Source organism: Dermacentor silvarum, chromosome 3, assembly GCF_013339745.2.
Source record: "Dermacentor silvarum isolate Dsil-2018 chromosome 3, BIME_Dsil_1.4, whole genome shotgun sequence".
In the NCBI taxonomy this organism is placed as follows: domain Eukaryota; kingdom Metazoa; phylum Arthropoda; class Arachnida; order Ixodida; family Ixodidae; genus Dermacentor; species Dermacentor silvarum.
The window spans coordinates 198,865,134-198,885,850 of record NC_051156.1 but is presented as its reverse complement, the minus strand read 5'-3'; the positions used below and the strand labels follow the sequence as shown (position 1 = coordinate 198,885,850).

The 20,717-nt window shown below is 48.8% G+C and overlaps 2 protein-coding genes across 2 annotated transcripts; both read left to right on the top strand.

Moving 5' to 3' along the window:
* The first annotated feature begins 3,303 nt into the window (after window positions 1–3,303).
* On the top strand, window positions 3,304–8,581 carry LOC119445141 (carbonic anhydrase 6-like). Its single transcript, XM_049664896.1, has 4 exons — window positions 3,304–3,339; window positions 4,323–4,412; window positions 6,068–6,310; window positions 8,321–8,581. Exons 1-4 carry the CDS (start codon window positions 3,304–3,306, stop codon window positions 8,579–8,581), a joined length of 630 nt encoding a protein of 209 aa, XP_049520853.1.
* Window positions 8,582–12,988: 4,407 nt separating this feature from the next.
* Window positions 12,989–19,329, top strand: LOC125944126 (uncharacterized). Its single transcript, XM_049664153.1, has 2 exons — window positions 12,989–13,319; window positions 19,025–19,329. The coding sequence occupies exons 1-2, from the start codon at window positions 13,047–13,049 to the stop codon at window positions 19,220–19,222; spliced, it is 471 nt and encodes a 156-aa protein (XP_049520110.1). The 5' UTR covers window positions 12,989–13,046; the 3' UTR covers window positions 19,223–19,329.
* The last annotated feature ends 1,388 nt before the right edge of the window (window positions 19,330–20,717 follow it).

Genomic DNA, 20,717 nt, shown 5'->3' with positions numbered 1-20,717 from the left:
ATACATTCAGAATAACGCTCAAAAAAGCAACAAAACCGTCCACTTTCGTTTCACCGCCTCCACGATGATCTGCCTCAACCGGTTTTCCCGGTGTAGGTTTGCTCGCACAAACAACGAACGGTCGTTACATCCTTAACGCGTAGGCCATAATTACGCAGACGTTAACCTAACTTTAACCTAAACACCTTACTCATATTCGACGTGCAACAAACCACACTTCGATCGATGGGGCAATTAGTATTTTCTATACATACAGGTCCATGAGTAAATTTCTCAAATCAGCTTTATGCAGTATGTCTATTTTTCTTTAAACCAAGCTGCTACAGTACGTGTTCGTTCAGGGCTCCCAAATCGGCACCGTTTCTCGCGGATGCTTTAGGTTAGTTCGTCGTCCTCGCTCCCATTTTCACTCAATTTAGACACCCAAAGAAATTTAAGGTTTGACGAAAGCTTGTCTGGACAGGAATGATCGTGGCTCAGTTGGGGAGTAAAAACGCGGACACCCCCAACCCAACGAAAGAACAAAATACGTTTGGGCTTCCACACGAGAACCGTCTTTTGTCTTGCACTACTGATGTTTTTTTTATGTGGTCGGTGTCCGTGCTTTTACACAAAGGAGCCACATAAAAGTCCATACAATGTACATATGCCACCATGTGCGCTTTGCCACTTGCAGCGAGTCTCCGCAATTGCACAGTGAGCGACTGGGTCTACTCTGTTCCCTCGAACTGCAGCATCAGCTCAAGCATCCACAGTGAGTATAACAGTGTCCATCCGGACAACAGGCATTGTTCTGGTGGCGTGTCTTTCTTCGCTTCTGTCTCTCTAACCGTCGCCGCTGCGCAGTCGAGAGGGGAGCTATCACTGCAGCCTCACACGAGTTGCATTCCCGAAGGGTAGTGGAACTGTTAGGGCAACCAACGGTTGAATGCGGGTCAGTTGGAACTTGCTTCTAGACTTTCTTATTTGCATTAGCGCAACTCGGAGCAGTGAAGGAAAAATAGAAGAAACGAGATGAATTGGAATGCATGGGGGCGCAAAACTTCCAAACGTTCATTGCGTGACACCTGTGAATAGTTTTGATGCCTGTAACAAGTGTCACGTAATACATTTGAAAGCTTTGCAACCCCCCCCCCCCCCCCCTTTTCCTTCCATCTCCTGTTTTTCAGCTTTTTCTTCACACATCCCGAGTTGGGCTAATGTCAAGAAAACGTCATGGAATATGAATTGCCGCATACCGCCACCCTGGGATATACGTCGAGGATATCGTTTAGCGCTGCGGAGATATAGGTCTTGAGGATTGCGCCGACAAAAAGGACACGCCCGCCCGTGTTTGTCTTTGTGTGCGTAGTCAAGTACTTCTTCCGTATCTTTTTTCCTGAAGTTAGAAAAAAAGCACGAAAGAAAGCCGTAGCCATTGTGTAACACTAGATGCAGTTAAGGTTAACGCAAGTTAAAACACTTGGTTTTTGTCTAGGTTGGCACTTTGTGCAGCTGCGTGCAGACCAGTATATATGATCGCTTCGATGCCCTGGTGGTTAGGAGACGCGCCGCAAGTGATCTCAAAATGTTTGCGAAGATGTATAAGAACAAAGAGTCAGGTCCAGCTCGGTAATAAAAAAAAAGGAGCCTTAATGTACCGAAGTCTAGGGGCGAATGGGCCAGAAAACGGGACCGTACTTCGCAATACTCGTACACAAATTCTTAGTGTTGTACGCACTTTGTCAGGAATTCGCACTCTGTCTGTACGAAGCCCTTTGTGATTTCTATGGAGTCTGCCGCTGCTGACTGAATCGCTCACTCGCTGCCTGCAGCGCAGGAGACGTGGTCCACCAAGTACCCGGACTGCAAGGGCAAGTCGCAGTCGCCGCTGCACCTGCGCTTCCTCCAGTCCACTTACAAGGACATGCCGCCCATAAACTTCTTCAACTACGACACCGAGATGATCCTGAACGTCGAGATCAAGGGCGCGAACCGTGAGAGAACCATACCTCTTCATTCATTCATTCGATCAAAGTGAGTGAGTGAGTGAGTGAGTGAGTGAGTGAGTGAGTGAGTGAGTGAGTGAGTGAGTGAGTGAGTGAGTGAGTGAGTGAGTGAGTGAGTGAGTGAGTGAGTGAGTGAGTGAGTGAGTGAGTGAGTGAGTGAGTGAGTGAGTGAGTGAGTGAGTGAGTGAGTGAGTGAGTGAGTGAGTGAGTGAGTGAGTGAGTGAGTGAGTGAGTGAGTGAGTGAGTGAGTGAGTGAGTGAGTGAGTGAGTGAGTGAGTGAGTGAGTGAGTGAGTGAGTGAGTGAGTGAGTGAGTGAGTGAGTGAGTGAGTGAGTGAGTGAGTGAGTGAGTGAGTGAGTGAGTGAGTGAGTGAGTGAGTGAGTGAGTGAGTGAGTGAGTGAGTGAGTGAGTGAGTGAGTGAGTGAGTGAGTGAGTGAAATTGAGAGAAGTGATTCAACGAGCGAGCCGGTCAGACAGTCCCTGATTGACTGACTCATTTATTAACTCAGTGCCTAGAGAGTGAGTCAGTTACTGACCTGCTCATTAGTTTACGGCGGACATAGTCACCGCCTGGGCTCCGTGATTATGACTGTACAAACAGTCCAAAAGTGTAAGAACACAGGGCTAACTTCCAACCAATCATACACACGCATTCCGAGAAGAACACAAATATTTACCATATTTTACGTCAAAGCTAAGAAAGCGAAGTATGCACAGAGGGGCCGAATAAATTAGAAATATCAGGACTTTGGTTTGTTGGAAATAGTACATAACAGGTAGACTTCCCGAATGATTGACTGACTGATTAATTGATTAGTTTATTGATTGATTGATTGATTGATTGATTGATTGATTGATTGATTGATTGATTGATTGATTGATTGATTGATTGATTGATTGATTGATTTAGCGGCTGAGTGATCTGTGTCATTTATTCACTCACCAGTACTCGTGTCCCCGAACAACTCTCGCGTGGCCGTCTACGGCGGTCCCCTGTTGGTCGAGTACACCTTCGTCCTCGGAGTGCTCCACTTCGGCACCGGCAGCGGACAGGGCGCCGAGCACCACATCGACGAGCAGAACAACGTGGCCGAGGTGAGCCGCGACAGAACAAAGACAGCGCTTGCCTTCGTTCTCCGCTCCCTCGATGTGTGTCACGCGTGGCGCTTTCCAGAGGTGGAGCAGATGCTCTTTAATTATGCTCGGAAGGACGCCTTCGCCAGAGCTCCCGCTTGTCTCGCCAGCAGCACCACCGATTCGTGCCCCAGCCGTCGCAATAGCGGTTTCAGAGCACGTCTGCTGTTTCCCCGCTGATAATGGTCATTGGTGAGGGAAACCCCACGAATGGAACGGTAATCGCTTTGAGAAAAGACGCACGGGCAAACGCAGGAAGTGTTGCCTTCATATTTTTTTCTCACAAGGCACCACTTAGAACAATTGCCCACCTTGATTGCATCAATATTTCGTTTTCATGCCTGGGATACATGCACACAAGAAGCTATATACCCCTGCCTATTCGCGCAACTTAACCCGAAGACGAATCATAAGCGTCAAACGATGTAGGCAGCAAAATTTGGATGCAATAAAAGCAATGACACAGATTTTTTTTTTTACAGCGTAAGCTGTTATGGGCTCATTCCAATAGCGTGTAGGGTCGCGATGATGCCGCCGCCGACGGCGTACGCAGCCGTAACCGCTATCGCCGGAAATGCGAAAAAAAGTACCCGATTCCCGCCTGGATCGAACCCGCGCCCGCTGCGAGGGAGCCAGATACTCTACCACTGAGCCACGCATGCGCTTGCTATCGGGCAGCAGATAATACCCTATAAGGCAAGCGCGCAGGGGCAGACGACCCGAGCCTCCGCCAGTATGGTGGCGCCATCTAGGTAAGGTGCCTACAAACGCAGCGTGCTCGACATGTAAGTTGCAGTTGTAAGGCTTGATCGGGCTCAGCAGACTTCTGTACAGAGAGCATTACAAGCTGCAGCTCGCCGTCGAGGCCGGGCGGACAGTTCAGGTTGTTCTGGTCAAAACGAGGAGAAGAGACTGCCGCGAAGACTCTGTTGTGTGTGGTGCCCAAATTGGAGCTACCCTTGAGCCGCTCTACCAGCTTACGCTGTGACTGTGCTGCATGTGGCGCGCAGTCCTGTGACTTTTTTATAGCTTAGTGCATATTTGCGATAACTTTCACTGAAGTATCAAAATTGTCGGCTGCGACGTACCTCTAGATGCCGTTGAAGTGCAATCGTGCTTAGGTAAAGTACACCTCCTCTAAAGCTATGCAGACGCTCGCATGAATCCCTTAACATTCGCAACCTGCGTCGCGCTTTCGTAGCTCCAGTTGATCCACTACACGGAGACCAACATCGACATCAACTGCCTCAAGGAAGTTAACGGCCTGCTGGCGCTCGTCATCCTTTTCAAGGTGAGTGCGTCATCACAACTGTCAAGGTGGGGCAGACATCTTGAATGAAAGTGCCTCTTGCATCTGTAGGAGTTACGCAAGATGATTAAAAGACGCCGCTATGGAAGAAGGGCAGGAAAGGAATGTCGCTTACGGGTTCAGCAGTCAGCGAGAGGAATCCTCTGCTGTGGGGAGGGTCGCTCACCTCTTCACCCCATTACCTCTCAAATTATAATTTGCTTCTAAATCGACCACTACCAAACATTTTTTTTTATTCTTTTGGCAGAACATTTCCTCGACGGCGCTTTACAACTTCTAGCCTGTAATCAGAATTTTCTGTGATATGGTGACCTATGTACGCGCACACGTTGCACAAAGTGGCACGTGACAGCGTCGGCTACGAAGAGATCATCCCGGCTGATAGAACAGGATCATGCGGTCAATATTAAACGACAGGCTCAGGTCGACGAGAAGGCGTATGAAGTGGGACTCCGCGGAAACGAAGCAAAGCTTGTATGTACTGTAATGGCACTGCCTCTTGGACACCTCACACACTCGGTTCGTCATTGTTATCTGTGCGCCCATTGTTATCTGAGCATATAATTACGAGACCTGATCACCTCCGGGGGTATAGTGGTTGTGTGCCCGGCTATGCGCCACTCAGTGAGTGTGAGTAACGTATGCTTTGTCAGTCGTGCGTTTGAACTGTACGGCTTCACGCTACAGACGGGAAACAGCATAACCCCCGAGATGGCGCGAACCGGCGCGCACCATCTCGGGCGCCGTGGAAATACGTACCTGTGAAAGCTGTCAAGAGTGGCAAAAAGTGAACGAGCGGGCCGGTGCCACAGCACCTGGTGAAAAGCCTTGCTCAGTTTCTAACTTCGGATTGATTGATTGATTGATTGATTGATTGATTGATTGATTGATTGATTGATTGATTTTAACGCTCCAATGCAATACAAAAGGTAATGATAGCCATCGTATAGTGAATGGACCTTTTTCCAATTCAGCTATGCGCATGCGCGTACCCTCGCCCCAGCTGCATTCCACGCCGCACCGCCATTATCGCAGGGCAGGTGTGCGAAGTGAGTGCGTGAACCCTTGCATGATTCGCGGCAATTTCCTGAGCTTGAGGGGCTGAACAATAATTTTTCTCGTGTTCTGGGGGAGGATATTGGTTAAAGGAAACACTTAGCACTTAGTGGGAAAAACTACAAGCACTTTTGTCGATGAAAATGACTCCGTGAACTAACTTTTGACCACCTGGACGCCTACTATACTATGTAAGGATTCGTCATTGGTTCAGACGGAGCCGCGCCCCCACTCCCCACTGTCGTTGAGATCGACTTCTGAGCGGGACGAAAAAAAAAAGATCCTTGCATAACACGGTTCCTGCTGTTCATTACCGCGCGTCTAAATCTAAGTGGCACGGGCGCTTTTTTATTTCGCTGTCGTCGTATAATGCGGCGGTCGCGTACCGGCGTGGGACCTGCGACATCGCGATCAGCAGCAGGGTCACCGCGGCGGTGACGTAAACATCTGCAGACTGGAAGGACTCGAGCACCATGCTATAGAGATTGCATTTTGGAAATAGTACTTTCGGGCTCCTAGGGTTTTGTTCTCCGTGTACCGTACGAGTCTGCACGTGCATGCGGCCATTTCTTTCTGCACAGGAGACGGAGAACAACAATACCGCGCTGACGGGCTTCATGAAGGCGGTGCGCGAACTCCACGTGCCGGGCAACGACACCCCGCCCAAGGACAGCGCGGCGGTGGCCAGGTTCTTCATGTCCTACTTCACGCCGGCCAGCACCGAGAACTACTACCTCTACTCGGGCTCGCTCACTTTCCCGCCCTGCACCGAACGGGTCATCAACGTGGTGCTCAGCCGCTCCGTCGAGATCGGCAAGGACCAGGTGCGATATATACTCACACGTTAACGTAGCTAATATGACTACGTACGCTTACGTGAATCCGATAGAGTCGCGCCGAGTGGGCTTGTCGCGGGCCCAGAGCCGATAGTCGGGTTAATGTAAACGCTAGAGGGTCGGGCCGAGGCATTGAGGCTCGCTAAATAGCGGGCGTGAGTTCGTTTACCACGCCATCGCACGATGTTTGATGCGCATTGAAAACGTTGGCGCATCTCATTATGACGACGCGCTATTAAAAGCGATGAGTCAGTGTCGCAATCATGTAAGCCCGGCTAATGAATGAATGAATGACGAACGTTTAGATCAGCGATCTAAACAAACAATATATTAACATAAAGGTGCCACAATCAATTCTTACACAAGCATATTAGGAGCTCACTTCGTGGTATTTACGACATGGAATTCATCCAGGTGGTTCCCGTGATGTCAAGACCAGCAGGTTCTAAGAGTTGGCATTCCCGATTAGCGCGTGATTCGAATGGTAACTTGACTGTGGCTATACAATAAGCATTCGTGGGTTTGGTTGACGGTGGACAAGGAATACATGGAATGCCTTTGTTACGCAATAATCTTCACGAAGGCTGAGTCATGGTGTACTGAGTATACGATGGCGATAACGATGACAAAAATAAGCATAATTGCACGACATTATGACGTAGAAAAGGGAACCCCTGTTCTAGTTTATCCTCGGCGGCTATCATCCTGTTTTCTTCGTTCAAAGTATCGGTCCGTGCTGCACATTGCAACCTGCTTAAAAGTACCACAGGAACAAAATGAAGCACGAACAGCAAAATAATTTATCGGCACTACTGTTTCGCGTAGTTACATAGAAGTACGTTTTCTAGTTGCTCTAGGGCCGGGTTTCAAACATTGCATTGCTCAAGAGAAAATGTCTGCGCCGCAACCGGGATTCGGCCACTATTATACAAACACTGGTGAACGTTAAAACGCAACGACACATTCGAGTGGTTTTCTACCTGGTCGCGTTTGAATTTATGCAAATAGAACAATAAATACAAAATTTTAATTAATGTGCATTTGTATATTACGCTAACAGCAAAACAGTAACTCTGTTTTCCATGAGAGGAGATTTGATAAGCCAAGCGGAGGCTTGATAAGACAAAATAAAAAATTTTGCTTCACTGCAAATGACGTCGAAAGACGATAGTCTTCTGCTGCCCCTGATACGTAACACCCTCTCTTTTCCCCCTCCCACTCGTCACGCTCTTTTCCTCCCCTCTCACTCCTCCCATGATGGATGCAATGGAAGTTTTTCTGGATTCAATTCAAATATCCCGCGTTCGCCCTATTCTCGCGCCATCTGTTGGGACCCTTTAGTATACTGTTGGCTTAAAGCCGGATACAGAGCCGCGGCTTCAGTCGGCTTGTTTTTAACGCGTAGCGTCTCTTCGACACCATATCTAACGCGTTGATTTTTCATTTACTAACGTGAAAACCAGTCCAATGTGTATTCTTAATTAAATGAACGCTGTGAATCATGGTTATGTACATATATTTTGCCTCAAATATGCCTGAGGTTTCCTTTGCGCTCTATAATGTTGACGTGTATGACCCTGTGTCACCAGTGCTAGTAGCTCGCTTGGTTTTGGCCGGGCGGTTGAATCGAGTGACAAAGTTTTTCGCGTTTAGGTAGCCCAAGAAAGACTATCGTCTTTAAAAGTTGCTAGGACAAAAGGCAGGTGGCGCCGTCCCTTGAAGTTCCCAGTTTACCGAGAGTATAGAAACGAACAGGGCAATACAAAACGCCGCGTTCGCATTTTCCTGTTTGTGTTGTTTGCACCGCGTTTGTACTTTATTGGCGTTTATGTTGTCCTGCTCTTTCCTACTCGCATTCGCGCTTGCACGCCTGTCTTTCAGCTAACATCAATAGCGTCCCTTTAATACCAACGTGTTGCTGATTCTGATATTCAGCGCACGGCTTACAAGGGACACGGGTGTCTTTGTCTAAATTCCCGCCCATACCATGTCGTGCAGCTGGTGGAGCTGCGCAAGTTGAAGTGGCGGTTCCAGCATCAGCCGTGCTCGTCGGCTACGGTAGCTGGCAACGTGCGAAAGCTCGTGGCCAGCGCCACGGGGGCTGAGACGCGGGCGGTGTACCGGAACTTCCGGTTCATGACCCGCCAGGGTGCCACGGTGCACGCAGCGCCCTCCGCCGTCGCCCTCGTCGCTATTGCGGTGCTGCTCGTCGCAGAGGCCGCTGCTACGCCGCCCGACACGGCCTGGACGCTTCCATAAGAGACGTTATTATGCAGAATTTTGGCGCCGGGGGAAGAAAATTTCGTCGCAGTTGCGTTGCGCCTTATACACTAATTATAACGGTCGTTGTATCATTCAATTTCAGTCAATTGTCAGAAATGCGTAGGCTTGTTATGGCTGCTGCGTGTGTCTTCCTGTGGGACAACACATCCCCTGCAATTACGGGCGAATGTGCCTAGCTATCTTTTTCCTCTTGCTTCTATTCTATATGTATACATATGTGTTTTATGTGAAATGTCTTCACTGTATCCAACGTATAGTGTTGAACCGGAAGTAGCACGCTTTATCACGTTATGGTATTTCCAAGGCTGAAAGTCCTTGAGCCAATCGTGTCTATGTATGCAATCGCGGATAGTAAACTTTTCCTACAGGGAGACGTATACTAGAGCCGCGATCAGTTTGTCCAAGAGCATTCATATTATAGTACTATCGCTGGCTTCAGAAAAAAGAGAAGCCACCCAGTTTCCATGGTACGGCTGTGAGCTCTCGGATCAGGTAATACACGCGATGGCGAGATACATTTGAGACGACGCGAGTGCGCGTAGGGGCTAGGAGGAAGTGTTGATTTTAATTCATGGGATCTATCGTGTCAAAGCAACTCGGACTGTCGAAAACGCCGTAATGGGGGGGGCTGACCATATGGCCTTCTTCGGTGTACAGTTAAATCTCGTTACCCGAACATTTTCCTCTTCACCGATCCGTCGCAATGCTGAGCCTCGGTTTCCAAGCTATAGCATCTTTCATAAGCGAAATGGTCAAGGTCGCGCATCGTAGATTGCTCAGGGGCACTTTCGGCGATACTGTCACTTTAATGTAACGTAGTGCACGGCGAGTTGGATGATTCGAGTGGTTTTTCTCAACCGTTTTTGCCCAACCAGCCAATCAACGCACACTGAAAGTGATATCCCCCAAGGTGATCGTCCGAGAATACGGCGCCCCTGGTAAGAACGCTTGCAAATTATTCTCTAGCATCCCTCGTTCCCTGAAAACAGTGCCGTCATATCTTCAGGCGACTTGTTCTTTAATTCTGAGAGGCCATATAATGTTGGAAAAATTGGGTGTACTTGCGTTACTCATTCACATAGAAGCGATCAAGCAATCGTAGTGGAGCAGCTCAACTGTAGACAATTGGTTCATCACTTTTTTTTTTCTCACCTCTGGTCGTGAACTCGTCCACAGATTGGCGGCCATAATAAAGCAAAGCTTTCTTTGCTATCTCATTTTGGTAATTATTTCTTGTTCCTTTTAACATTGTGTCACCACGTCACTCGCATTACTTTCTCCTCTCCTTCGTTTCATGTACAAAGATATACTCGAAGAATTTTGCTTGCCCCAGTCGATTCTTGGCGAATCTCCCTTGATAGTACGCACCATTGTTCGATGTCGTCGTCATCAGATTTATTCGCCTAAAGCCCAGGGGTTTGGTGTAAGTACGCATGTGACGTCGTCAAATAGACAACTTGAACCACTCGGTATGAGCAACTGGGTTATGTGTCACTGATTATGTGCTTTCTTTGCCTGACACCCCTGTGTTTGAAAGGGAGAGAGAGAGAGAGAGAGAGAGAGAGACATTCTGGAGTGAGTGTTGGACATCTTTGCCTGGCCATACTCCTGGCATGCAACTCCAGACAAGATTGGTGATCTTGTCATGTGTTGAGTGTAAGTACGTAACGTTTCTCACCAAATAGTGGCAGTAGAATATATTAAATGCGAAGCATTTCTCGACGAACATTTGCTACTTTGACAGTATCTATCTATCTATCTATCTATCTATCTATCTATCTATCTACTACTACCTATCTAGACACCTACGACTTTGTGCTCTCATGGTCGTTTCGTTAACTTGGTATCTACCGAAATTGGCATACTATGACAACAGTATATGACGAACATAAATGATATGTCATAACATGAATGTCATGACATGCGTGCCATGTAGGTCATGAAACAGCCGCCTACATCTTGGTGCTCTCATGGTCGTTTCGTTAACTTGGTAGGTACCAAATTTGGCGTATAATGACAGGAGTGTATGACTAGCATAACTGATAGGTCATGACATAAATGTCATCACAATAACCCAGCGAAAACGTTTAACACTCAAAAAACCACTGAACTGGGTTCGGACATGGGTACTAAGTGAAGGAAACATTAAAGGATTATGGTAGAAGTCATAGTCATGAGCATCACTCGGCAAAAATGACAATGACTCAGCGAAAAACGATTACCACTCAAAAACCACTGATATAGGTTCTGACGTGGGTACTAAGTGAAGGAAACACTAAAGGATGATGGTAAAAATCAGTCACGAGCATGACTCAGCGAAAACGTCAATGACTCAGCGAAAAAAGATTAACACTCAAAAACCACTGAAATGGGTTCGGACGTGGTATACTAAGTGAAGGAAACGTGAAAGAATGGTGGTAGGTCATAGTCATGACCATGACTCAGCAAAAATGGCAATGCCTTAGCGAAAAAACATTAACACTGAAAAACCAGTGGAATAGGTTCGGACGTGGAACTAAGTGAAGGAAAAGTAATAGTCACGAGCATGACTAAAGCTTTCGCCTTAACGTCTCTTAGGTGTAGCTAAAGGACTCCTGAGGACTCGTGACATGAATGTCATGGCATGCCTGTCATGTAGGTCATGAAAGAGCCACCTACGTCTTGGTGCTATCATGGTCGTTTCGTTAACTTGGTAGGGTCCTCGCACACTGCTTCGCATAACATCGATTCCCACAGGGCGTGGGATCTGCCGGCTTTTTTAATGTACATTTAAAACTCTGCACATGAAACGAATAGGGGTAATTGGAGATCGCAGGGAGAGGCCTTCGTCCTGCAGTGTACATAAATATAGGCTGACGATGATGATGACATTTAAAAAAAATGAAAGGCAGGGAGGTGACATCACTCTAACCTTTTACTCTGCACTGGGGAAGAAGAAAGTGGGAACGAAAGAGGAACGGAGGATGATGGCGACAAAATCTTAAGCACGATGATGCTACTCACCACAGAAGCATACTTATGCTGCGCCGTGTAAAAATAGCATGGCTCGTACAGTCCTTTTAGTATATCGTTCGGTAGAATGCAGACGCTGCGGCAGCGTTGGAGGCGAAGCGACGTAATAGCCTGAATCCTGAGAAAGATATGACCGACGCCGATGTCGCCGACTAACGCCGCCACGCAGTCCATGCGGCGAGTGCTCGTCGAGCGGCCGAAGCTCCCGAGCAGTGGGCGGCACGTCTTGCGCACAAATAAACACATGCCTCCAAGTATTGCTTAGTAATAAACAACTACGTAACTGGGTGCTTTCAGTCTGTGGGAGCGCGGTCGCGTGCTCGTAGCCGAGTGGTACAATGCTTCCGCATGCACCTCAACCAGTACTACCAATTCAATAAAACGTGTCGACGATCAAGTTGGTCCGTGTCCCTACTATACGTCCTTTTGTGTTGAAGTTTGCGCAGTATATTTGTTTCCTAGCAGTATTACTAAGTTACATGACATGCCCCAATTTTTTTTTATATATACGAACTGCTATCTTTACCTATCATGACAGGTTTTCCGTATGTAAACGAGCGACGTCACACCGAGAGGGGTGCGCTGTGATGGAGATTGCCTCGGTGAAAGTGGTGCCAGCGGTGAGAAAGGGAGGGGGAGGAGGGTTGCATCGGTTCACTACCCCTCGCTCAGCTTAAGATGGCTCCTCGACGGTCGCGGCGACTTACCACTGCGCGCTAAAAATGTCACCAAACAGATTCTCGGCGCAAAAGAGTTGGCAGAGCAACGTCGCTTACGTGCCGAAATGGCTCGACAACGGTATGCTTCTAAGAGGGGTGCGGAATGGTCAGGAAAACTTTCTACTGCTGCTGCTGCTGCTACTGCTGCTAATAACAAGTACTTCGAGAAGCACTTTGTTTAATGACTGTTTAGTCGCGGTGTGTGTCGGGTGCATACAGTCGGCCGTGGTTCCAGTCAAACGCAATTCGTCCTGCATTCTCGGACAGTCACTCTCGATAACCTAAGATCAATAGAGCACGTTGCTGTCTCAGTTGATGCGTGATTATTTACCAGAATCGTGATAAAGCAGAAGAAGAGTGACGACAGAAGCAACATAGCCATAGTGCGCCTGTCTGTGTTGCTTCCGTCGTCCCTGGTCTTTTGCGGCGCCAAAATTCTAGTAATTAACGTAAAAATATATTGACATCATTAATTCGATACCAAAATCTTTGTCAGATATTTACTTATACTATAAGCAATAATCTTCGATGGTTTCTGCATGAATTTAATTTTCTCGTCCTGCAACCCGCATGTTGGCCAGTTCGCCGTTGCGAGCATGCACCATTGCTTGAGGTCATCATCGTCATCGTCACCGCTTTCATCCATATCTCATCGCGGATGTGCGTCCTGCCAAGGGCCGAGTGAAGAAGGGAGAAGAAGAGGCGCCGCCATGTCTGAGAGCCTCTCGCCTGACGCGGTGGTCCTGTCTGACAACGCGCCCAGCTTCATGCAGTCGACGCTGAGCGAACAGGCGTCCGGGAAACGGGGGAGCCAGCAGCGACCGGCCCCAGCGGCAAGTGGTTCCGGCAAACAGCCGGACTTGAGCGGATGCACTTCGGGCAGCAACGCTCCTGGCAGCAGCCGGCGGCCCGCTAGCAGCGCCACGCAGGCAGCCGAACTGCGCACGGCTAGCGGCATCATCGATGAACTGCAACGCTCACAGGTGCCACCACCCCCACGCGCGCGCACACGTAGGCACACACACACACACACACACACACACACACACACACCACACACACACACACACACACACACACACACACACACACACACACACACACACACACACACACACACACACACTCGCTGTCCTATTAACGGAGTGAGTAGAAGATAGTCAATGACCAATTACGGATTTACGGATGCCAAGTGGCTATGTCATTCTTCTGCCGAGTACGAGGCCGCGACCACGATTACCGTTGGGAGAATGCATTCTTCTCGCGGAGCTGTCAAAGACGCGAACATGGGCAGAAAGAGCAGAAGGATCGAACGCTGAACTGTCAGCTAGTGGTCTATTTACAAAAACAACAGTATATACAGCCGTCAGGACAGTGAATTTATTGATTGATTGATTGATTGATTGATTGATTGATTGATTGATTGATTGATATCTGTGGAATAGTACATCTACAGCTTTTGTTGACTAGGGCGCATGTGTCGAGTGACTGCACTGTTTTTGTCGCTCTCTTGTAACCATTAGCTCTCTTGTTTTTGGAGGTAAACATCTAGCTTATAGTCTAGCGCTTGTTCTGCCCTTTCTGAACATCTGTCTCTAAGATGATCCCAGATTGAAAGGCTGAAGCGGCAATGTTTGCGATCGCAACCGAGTCTCCAGCAGTCAATGGGAGGGCCGTAAAGCGGGCTTTTCCTTGCTAAATCTATTTATAAGGAGAAGCCGACTTTGACGTACGCTTGCGCGTATATATAGTAGCACCATTCAATCATGCATGCGCGGACAGCCTTTGTGGTGCGTCACGGCTCACAAGTACCATATGCAGGCTACCGTGTGCAAAAAATACAACAAAACATGCACGTTGATGTTTTTTAATGCGATAGCAATTATGTGGACACTCCAGCCGTCGCCGTCGCCGTGAGGTTATGTATGAAGTCCACGGGTGATAAAATCGTCGCCGCGCGCAGTATAGTCTGTGTGCGAGGGTGAGGTGGGGCTCGCGGCTCAATCTCGTCCACGCAAGGGCGGGAAGCGGGAAAGAAGTGCACCGTCTTCCAGTCGCGCGCAACGCTTCAGAGGGGGGTAGGGAAGGAGGGGGGGAGGGAAGGGCTTACTCCACGCCGCCCGAGCGAGCGCGCGACCGCAGGACCGCAAGGCTCCGGGGGGAGGGTAGGGAGGAGGGAGCCCGCGTTCTGCGCCGCGGGCGCCCGCTCCAGCGGCTGTATCTGGAAAGTCATTTGCAGCGGGGGCACAGTCCTCCCTGTGCTGTGTTTTCGCGGCTTAGTTCGCGTTGATGCGAGCGGCGGGACGAAGGTCAATTCGCTGGCTGTTGCGGCCGCACTCACTACGGCGTTTTGACAGCGCGTTTCCGCAGTCATCGAGTGAGATGCGTCCATGGTTGCTTTGCGCGCGTGACACCATGCTTGTTAATTTAGTTAGTTTGCCTATGTTTGCAAGCTTATACGGCGGATAAAACTACTATCCTTACTTCATTTAGCTGTCCTCTAGTTGGCTATCGCAATCAATGCTTCGCCTTTCGGGCTAAACTGTGACTTCTTTAGTGGCACGAGCACCGAGTGACACTCTTTGTTTCTTGCGCAGCAACTTCCGGTTAGGGGCCGACTTACGGTTTGTAACAGAGGTGGGACGAAATTAAAAATAAATCATACAAAAATAAAAGCAGGTAGATATTGATGATTCTACTTATGTTTGGTGATAGATATGACATCAGAGCACAGGTTTAGTGCAGTAATTAGAGCTAATTAATTGTCAGGAATAATTAGAAACAATTCAGGAAAGGTAATTGCCGTACACCAAAGCACACAATCGTTCACTTTAGATACCCACCGCATCAGTACAGGTTCCGGTGAAACTCCAAGACCAGAAGTGCCGTCATCAGTGACGTCACACTTAAACCAGGGGCACCCGCTCATTACTAATTAAAATAAAAACAAGCTAGTTAGAGCTACACACCACTTGGCACAAAGCGAACGCCTGCCGAACACAGCGGAATGGTGATGTCGCTCCCTCCTCTCTCGCTTCTCCTCTCCCGGCGCTTACCTGCGCCGTTGCTCGCTCACGCGCGCCTGAGCTCCTTACATGCATGCTCGCACGTCAGCGGTGTAGGGGCGTGTAAGGTGCGCTACGTGCGCCATCCGCTAGGCGGCTACGCCCTCCTTCGCTCCTTCACCCGCTCCTTTGTGCGTGGCAGTTTCCCGTCAGTTCCGTTCGCTCGCTCCTCCGAGTTCGCTTTCCCGACCGTTTCGTTCGCCATGGAAGTAGACGACGAGGACGCGAGGCCAAGTGTTGTGTACCGCCGAGTTTCCGACGACGAGGACGCCGGGCCTAGTGTAGTGTAGTCTACATCGTTTACATTCACAGCATTCTCTGTGTGTCGTACTTCACTCAAAGTTAACACAAGGAAAACACAAAGTTAACCCAAACAGTACACCAGAGTACACCAACGCCGAGGCGCGAGTGCCATTAGCATACACCTAAGTCAAGGATTATGGTCATTTCTCGTTTTTTTTAATAATTGGCACGAATGCACTGAGCGAGAAGATAAAGGGGTTTGATTTTTTTTTTTTTTAGTTACAACATGAAGCCAAGATAGAAGCCAGGAAAAGCATAGAGGAAATAAGAAAAATGTTAATGTAATTCGACGAGAAGACAATTTACCGCAGGTGGAAGCCGAACCGACAACTTGCTCATTACGCGTACGATGCTTACAACCGTTCAGCTGTGACAGCCGCTGTCCTCCCGTCCACTTTCTCGAGTACTTGTGTATGCATACAAATACCCCAATAGTTAACGCACCTAGATTTCTTTCTGTTCTCTTCCGAAAGCGGGAACAGAAAGTTCCTTCTATTCCCACTGAACCGTAGTGAGCTGAAACCAAATTTGGCAACCAAAATTGCCCCGTAGCCAAGACACGTGACGGCGTTGGCTCCGTGACACCACGCTGTGCAGCTTGTTTCCATGTTAGGACTGTTATAGACCTACTTGTGGGAGTGGTCATCGTCATCGGAAGGAGAATGGAGCTAAGTATTGCTCGGTATTGAACCTCACCGTGTCGAATAAATTACTTTGCTTAACATTGCCTTCCCCACGCCTGCTCACAGCCTTCATCTAAATACTGGCAGTACTGTAGAAACAAACACCAAAACAAACAAAGAAACAGACAATCAGAAAACAAAGAAATAAATAAATAGTTCGTGTTTAGCGCAAGAAAATATATGAAAAAAATAAGATGAAGTTCATTTCACTTAAAATTGTCGAAAGTTGAAAAACTTTTTGAAACTTACCCATTGCGCGTCCGCCTTCCTCTTTGCCCTCGTCTCAAGATTTTATCGCGTTGAAAACCAGGGCCTCGATTTTGTAGCGATGCCTACCGCTCGATTCTATGCCAGTCTTTTCACCCACCGTTCACGGCCCACATGTTCCCATCGATATAACGCGAACACGGAGCGTTGCTCTGACCACTGACTAAAACGCCAAAAGGAACAGCGTCGGAAAAAAGGCATCGCTTCGAAATCGCGGCCTATTTCACGTGTCGTATATACCAACTTGGGCGTTACTCCGCCAGTCGCTAACAACCTCCGATGCAAAACGCATGCATCTCACAAGTCGTTTGCAGCTCTGTGGAAGGTCCAAGACTCCTTAGCCAATAGGAAGGCCGAGTGCCCTTCGAGATGTGTTCATCTGCTCCGCGTCTTCTGCTCGGCGGCTGCTGAAATCGCAGTTTGCAGCGTGCATCCGCAAATGTCACGCATCGCTGTAACGCACCATATACCAAAAAAAAAGAAAAAAAAAACTCTCTTATCCCGCAACCCGCATCAATCGGGCAGTTACGCCTGGAATCCGCCTTTTTTTTTACGGCCCTACGGCGCATGCGCCCTGCCCTGGCGGATTAGTCGCGAAATGTTTTGGAAGGGTCGCGCGCGCGGCCGTGCGGCCCCATCTCAGGGAAACGTCCCCCGAAAAAAAAAAAAAAAAAAGCGCTCGGACGCGTGCTACTGACAACTCGTGCCGTGTACCGCGTTGAAACTCCACTGGTAGCTCGACGTCAGTGCAGTACTGAAAGTGTGCGTATAGCGTAAGACTGGCTTTGGTAGTGCGACGGGCTTTCTTGTCGACGGCACCGATAAAATCACCGTGCCTATACCATCGTTCGACCGAAATCCGCGCGATAGGCCGTCGAACCGATAACGCGATAGCCGCAACGCCTGCGTTGGTATATATGAATAATCGCGCTCAAAGTGAGTCAAAACATGCCTACGAAGTTGAAAGGGTGAAATGCGCAAGGCTTCGACCAGGCCTCTCAATCCGTGCACATGACGTTTGAGCCAATGTTGATTTCAGCGAAGCTTAGGCCTGGCTCCGTCGAGTTCGTGCACCCGCTACCGGCGGACCTGTACTGAAAAGTAGGCAAGTTAGGACGAAGGAAACTGCTTTTATAGTTAAGTTCTGGCCTTAGTGATTTGAAATAAACTACTCTTCGCTTCGCACGGCGCGTACACAATAATCTGCAAGCGGCGACACAGCGCTGTGCCCAACGGCTGTGCCAACATCTGTATAGGTCACCGTTCCCGTAGGCTGCCTCTCGTATTCGCTAGATGGGTCGGTTTGTACGTGTTGGTATGCTCACGCATTTCTTAATTCCTGAGATGTACTGTTTATCTCTGCGTCAAACGCGAAACAAGAGACGGTACATTCGGTACAGCGCCAGCATAAACAGCCGCCTCGCTCAGTTATATACCAACGGTGTCAGCGATGGCATCCGAGTTTTTGCGGGAGAACAATACGGCCTTTAAATGAGCGCTTATGTGAGCACATTTTTCTCTAATAATGCTTTATGACACGCGCAAACTAAGTATGATGAAGTTAAATAAAGGCGAGAATCAGTAATAAATTAACAGCCCGATATTTGTAACTGGATTACAGTCGCCGTTGAGTAGCTCAGGCGCTCATACTGACTCGTCTCATGGTGGAATAACGCGGCTCATATGAGCAGGTATGTGTGTTTTATTCTACGTTTTGACATTTTTTTTTTCATACCAGCGATGCACCTTTTCCCAATTTTTCACGCTAACGACGATCTGTGGCTGTAGATGTCGATGTAAACAAGCGCACCGCTCTGCTAAATCCGACGCGGAAGGCTGCGGGCTCGAAAACTTCTTATTTATGCAAAATGTCTAAAGAATGTGCAAAAAGAATTTAAAGAAAAGCGTGGTGCAAGCGTAGGAATCAGCGACAACAAACTCCAAAGCAGCCGCGACGGCAGAGGGTACTCCGCGTACCTTTATAGGCCACACTATAAACAAAACAGCGCTATCACGCCTGCTCACCCTATATATATAGTTGGTGAGTGCTACATGGCTTCCAGGAACGACATGCTGCCCCGCAGAAGCCATTAATAATTATTCGCGATCCACGAAATGCACAACCGATGCGCACTCAACAAGGGCGCAGGTTCACAAATCAACCGGCGAAAGCCCCGGCACCCTACCAAAACGTTTCCGGTGGCGTGCGGCAGAGGGCAGCACAGGAAAATGAAAAAGGCGGATTGCGTGCATTCCGCTGCGCAAGGATATTGCCTGTGCGTGCACCTCGTATACCTTCGACAGTGCTGCGAACAACTTGCGAGATGCATATTATAAACCCGAATCGGCCTCGTGTGCCACTGCGTGCAGCTTCGGGACCAGCGGCGAGTCGCAGCGGCGGCCGTCGTCGCCTGCAGCGCCATCCTGGTCATCGTCATCGTCATGGCGTACGTGATCGTCAGCAGCAACCAGAGGCGACCGCTCACTGCGCCTCCGCGCAATGCCACCGCCGCCGCCGTGTGGGCTGGCCAGCAGCTGTCCGCACTGCAGCCTCCGGGCCCGTTGTAGAGACGACGCACCGTCCGAGCCACCTTAAAACGGGGTGCAAGCACACGGCAACGGAAACTGGCTATTGCTATTAGGTTATTGAGGTGTACCTTTTTCTTTTCCTGCGCAGACCGCGATATCGTATTATAAAGTCCAGAAAGAAAAGAGAGAGAAAAAGTTCCGTCTATTATTTGCAATTCTGTGTCATTTAAAATTTCTGCAATACTGACACACACTATGGATTCAAGTATAGGGAGGGCAAAACAACAAAAAATAATCGCAAATCCAAAGAGCCATAAAAAAGTGTCTTTTTAGTCAAGAAGCGCACTAACCGCACTTTTTCTCGTCCAACAAAGTTGGTGGTTACAGTGAATGCCACTCATGCAACGACTGCTCATTGTGCCTCTTGCATTGTGCTTTCCCATTACTGAAGCAGACAACTTGAAGTTATTCTATAACGTAAAGAAAGCTGGTCTTTAGATGTATAAATGCGGAGAAATAAAGCAGGGGGTAGATGACAGATAGTTGCGCTCCGCACTTGGACCCGCCAGGAGCCGCAGTTTGGCCACCTCTGCTATAAATCAACACAGACTGTCGTTCAGCTCTTTCCATTCATTGTTCGTGGGAAGAAGGAAAACTGGCAAGCGATTGTTCTAGCGAATACTGGTGACAGCGTGAGCGGCGGTGTTGTGTTTGTCTAGATAACAGGGGTGATAGGATATAAATGAGGGTGTAACGACAATTTGTTGTTTAGAAGAAGGGAAAGAACTTTCAGCCTTAATTTATTCTGCGCTGTTGAAGCAAGTCTGCGTGTACCGCTACCTCTCATTTCTGCGGGTGAGTCTGACATCGAAGATTTATTAGAAACGAACCTGACTGCTTTAAGCTACATTCCTTCAAGTGATTTAATGATATAGCCGAGACGGCGGAACAACCACCACACGAGCGCTTTTTCGGTCGTCGTAACATATGATCCCCCCCCCCCTCCCCATGCCGGTGGGAGTGCCGTATCAGCACTTAGGAAAGGGAAGGGTCGTTGTCGGAGAAGTCGGGCTTCAGACGGGTGACTTGACCCATATCACTAGGAGGCACGGACGACGACGAGCTAGCGTCCACCGGAGCGATCTCGTAGGTGACTTCACTGAGCTGACGGAGAACCTTGTAGGGCCCAGACGTCCGGGACGGCGTCCAAAGAAGAACCAAAGAACCTGGAGAGAAGTGAACGGTTCTGTGGTGGCTGTCATAGCGGGCCTTTTGCGAGATCTGCGAGGCAGAGAGACGATGGCGTGCAATCTGGCGAGCGATGTGAGCCCCAGCAGCAGCATCGCGGGCGTATACTCTGTAGGAGCATCGGCAGCTGATGGCAGGAAAGTCTCAAAGGAGTTGGGTGGCGGCCAAACAACAGATAGAACGGAGAAAAGCCGGCGGTGTCCCGGCGGGACGAGTTGTAAGCGAATGTCACATAAGGCAAAGTGATGTCCCAATCATGATGATCAGCGGAAACTTACATCGAGAG

What these genes read in the sequence shown, in the direction of transcription:
- LOC119445141 (XM_049664896.1), top strand. Translation starts at nt 3,304, where the DNA reads ATGGTCATTGGTGAGGGAAACCCCACGAATGGAACG. An exon ending in GAAACCCCACGAATGGAACG is followed by an intron (nt 3,340 to 4,322) that starts GTAATCGCTTTG and finishes GCGCTTTCGTAG; the next exon opens with CTCCAGTTGATCCACTACAC. An exon ending in TCGAGATCGGCAAGGACCAG is followed by an intron (nt 6,311 to 8,320) that starts GTGCGATATATA and finishes CATGTCGTGCAG; the next exon opens with CTGGTGGAGCTGCGCAAGTT.
- LOC125944126 (XM_049664153.1), top strand. Translation starts at nt 13,047, where the DNA reads ATGTCTGAGAGCCTCTCGCCTGACGCGGTGGTCCTGTCTGACAACGCG. An exon ending in ATGAACTGCAACGCTCACAG is followed by an intron (nt 13,320 to 19,024) that starts GTGCCACCACCC and finishes CACTGCGTGCAG; the next exon opens with CTTCGGGACCAGCGGCGAGT.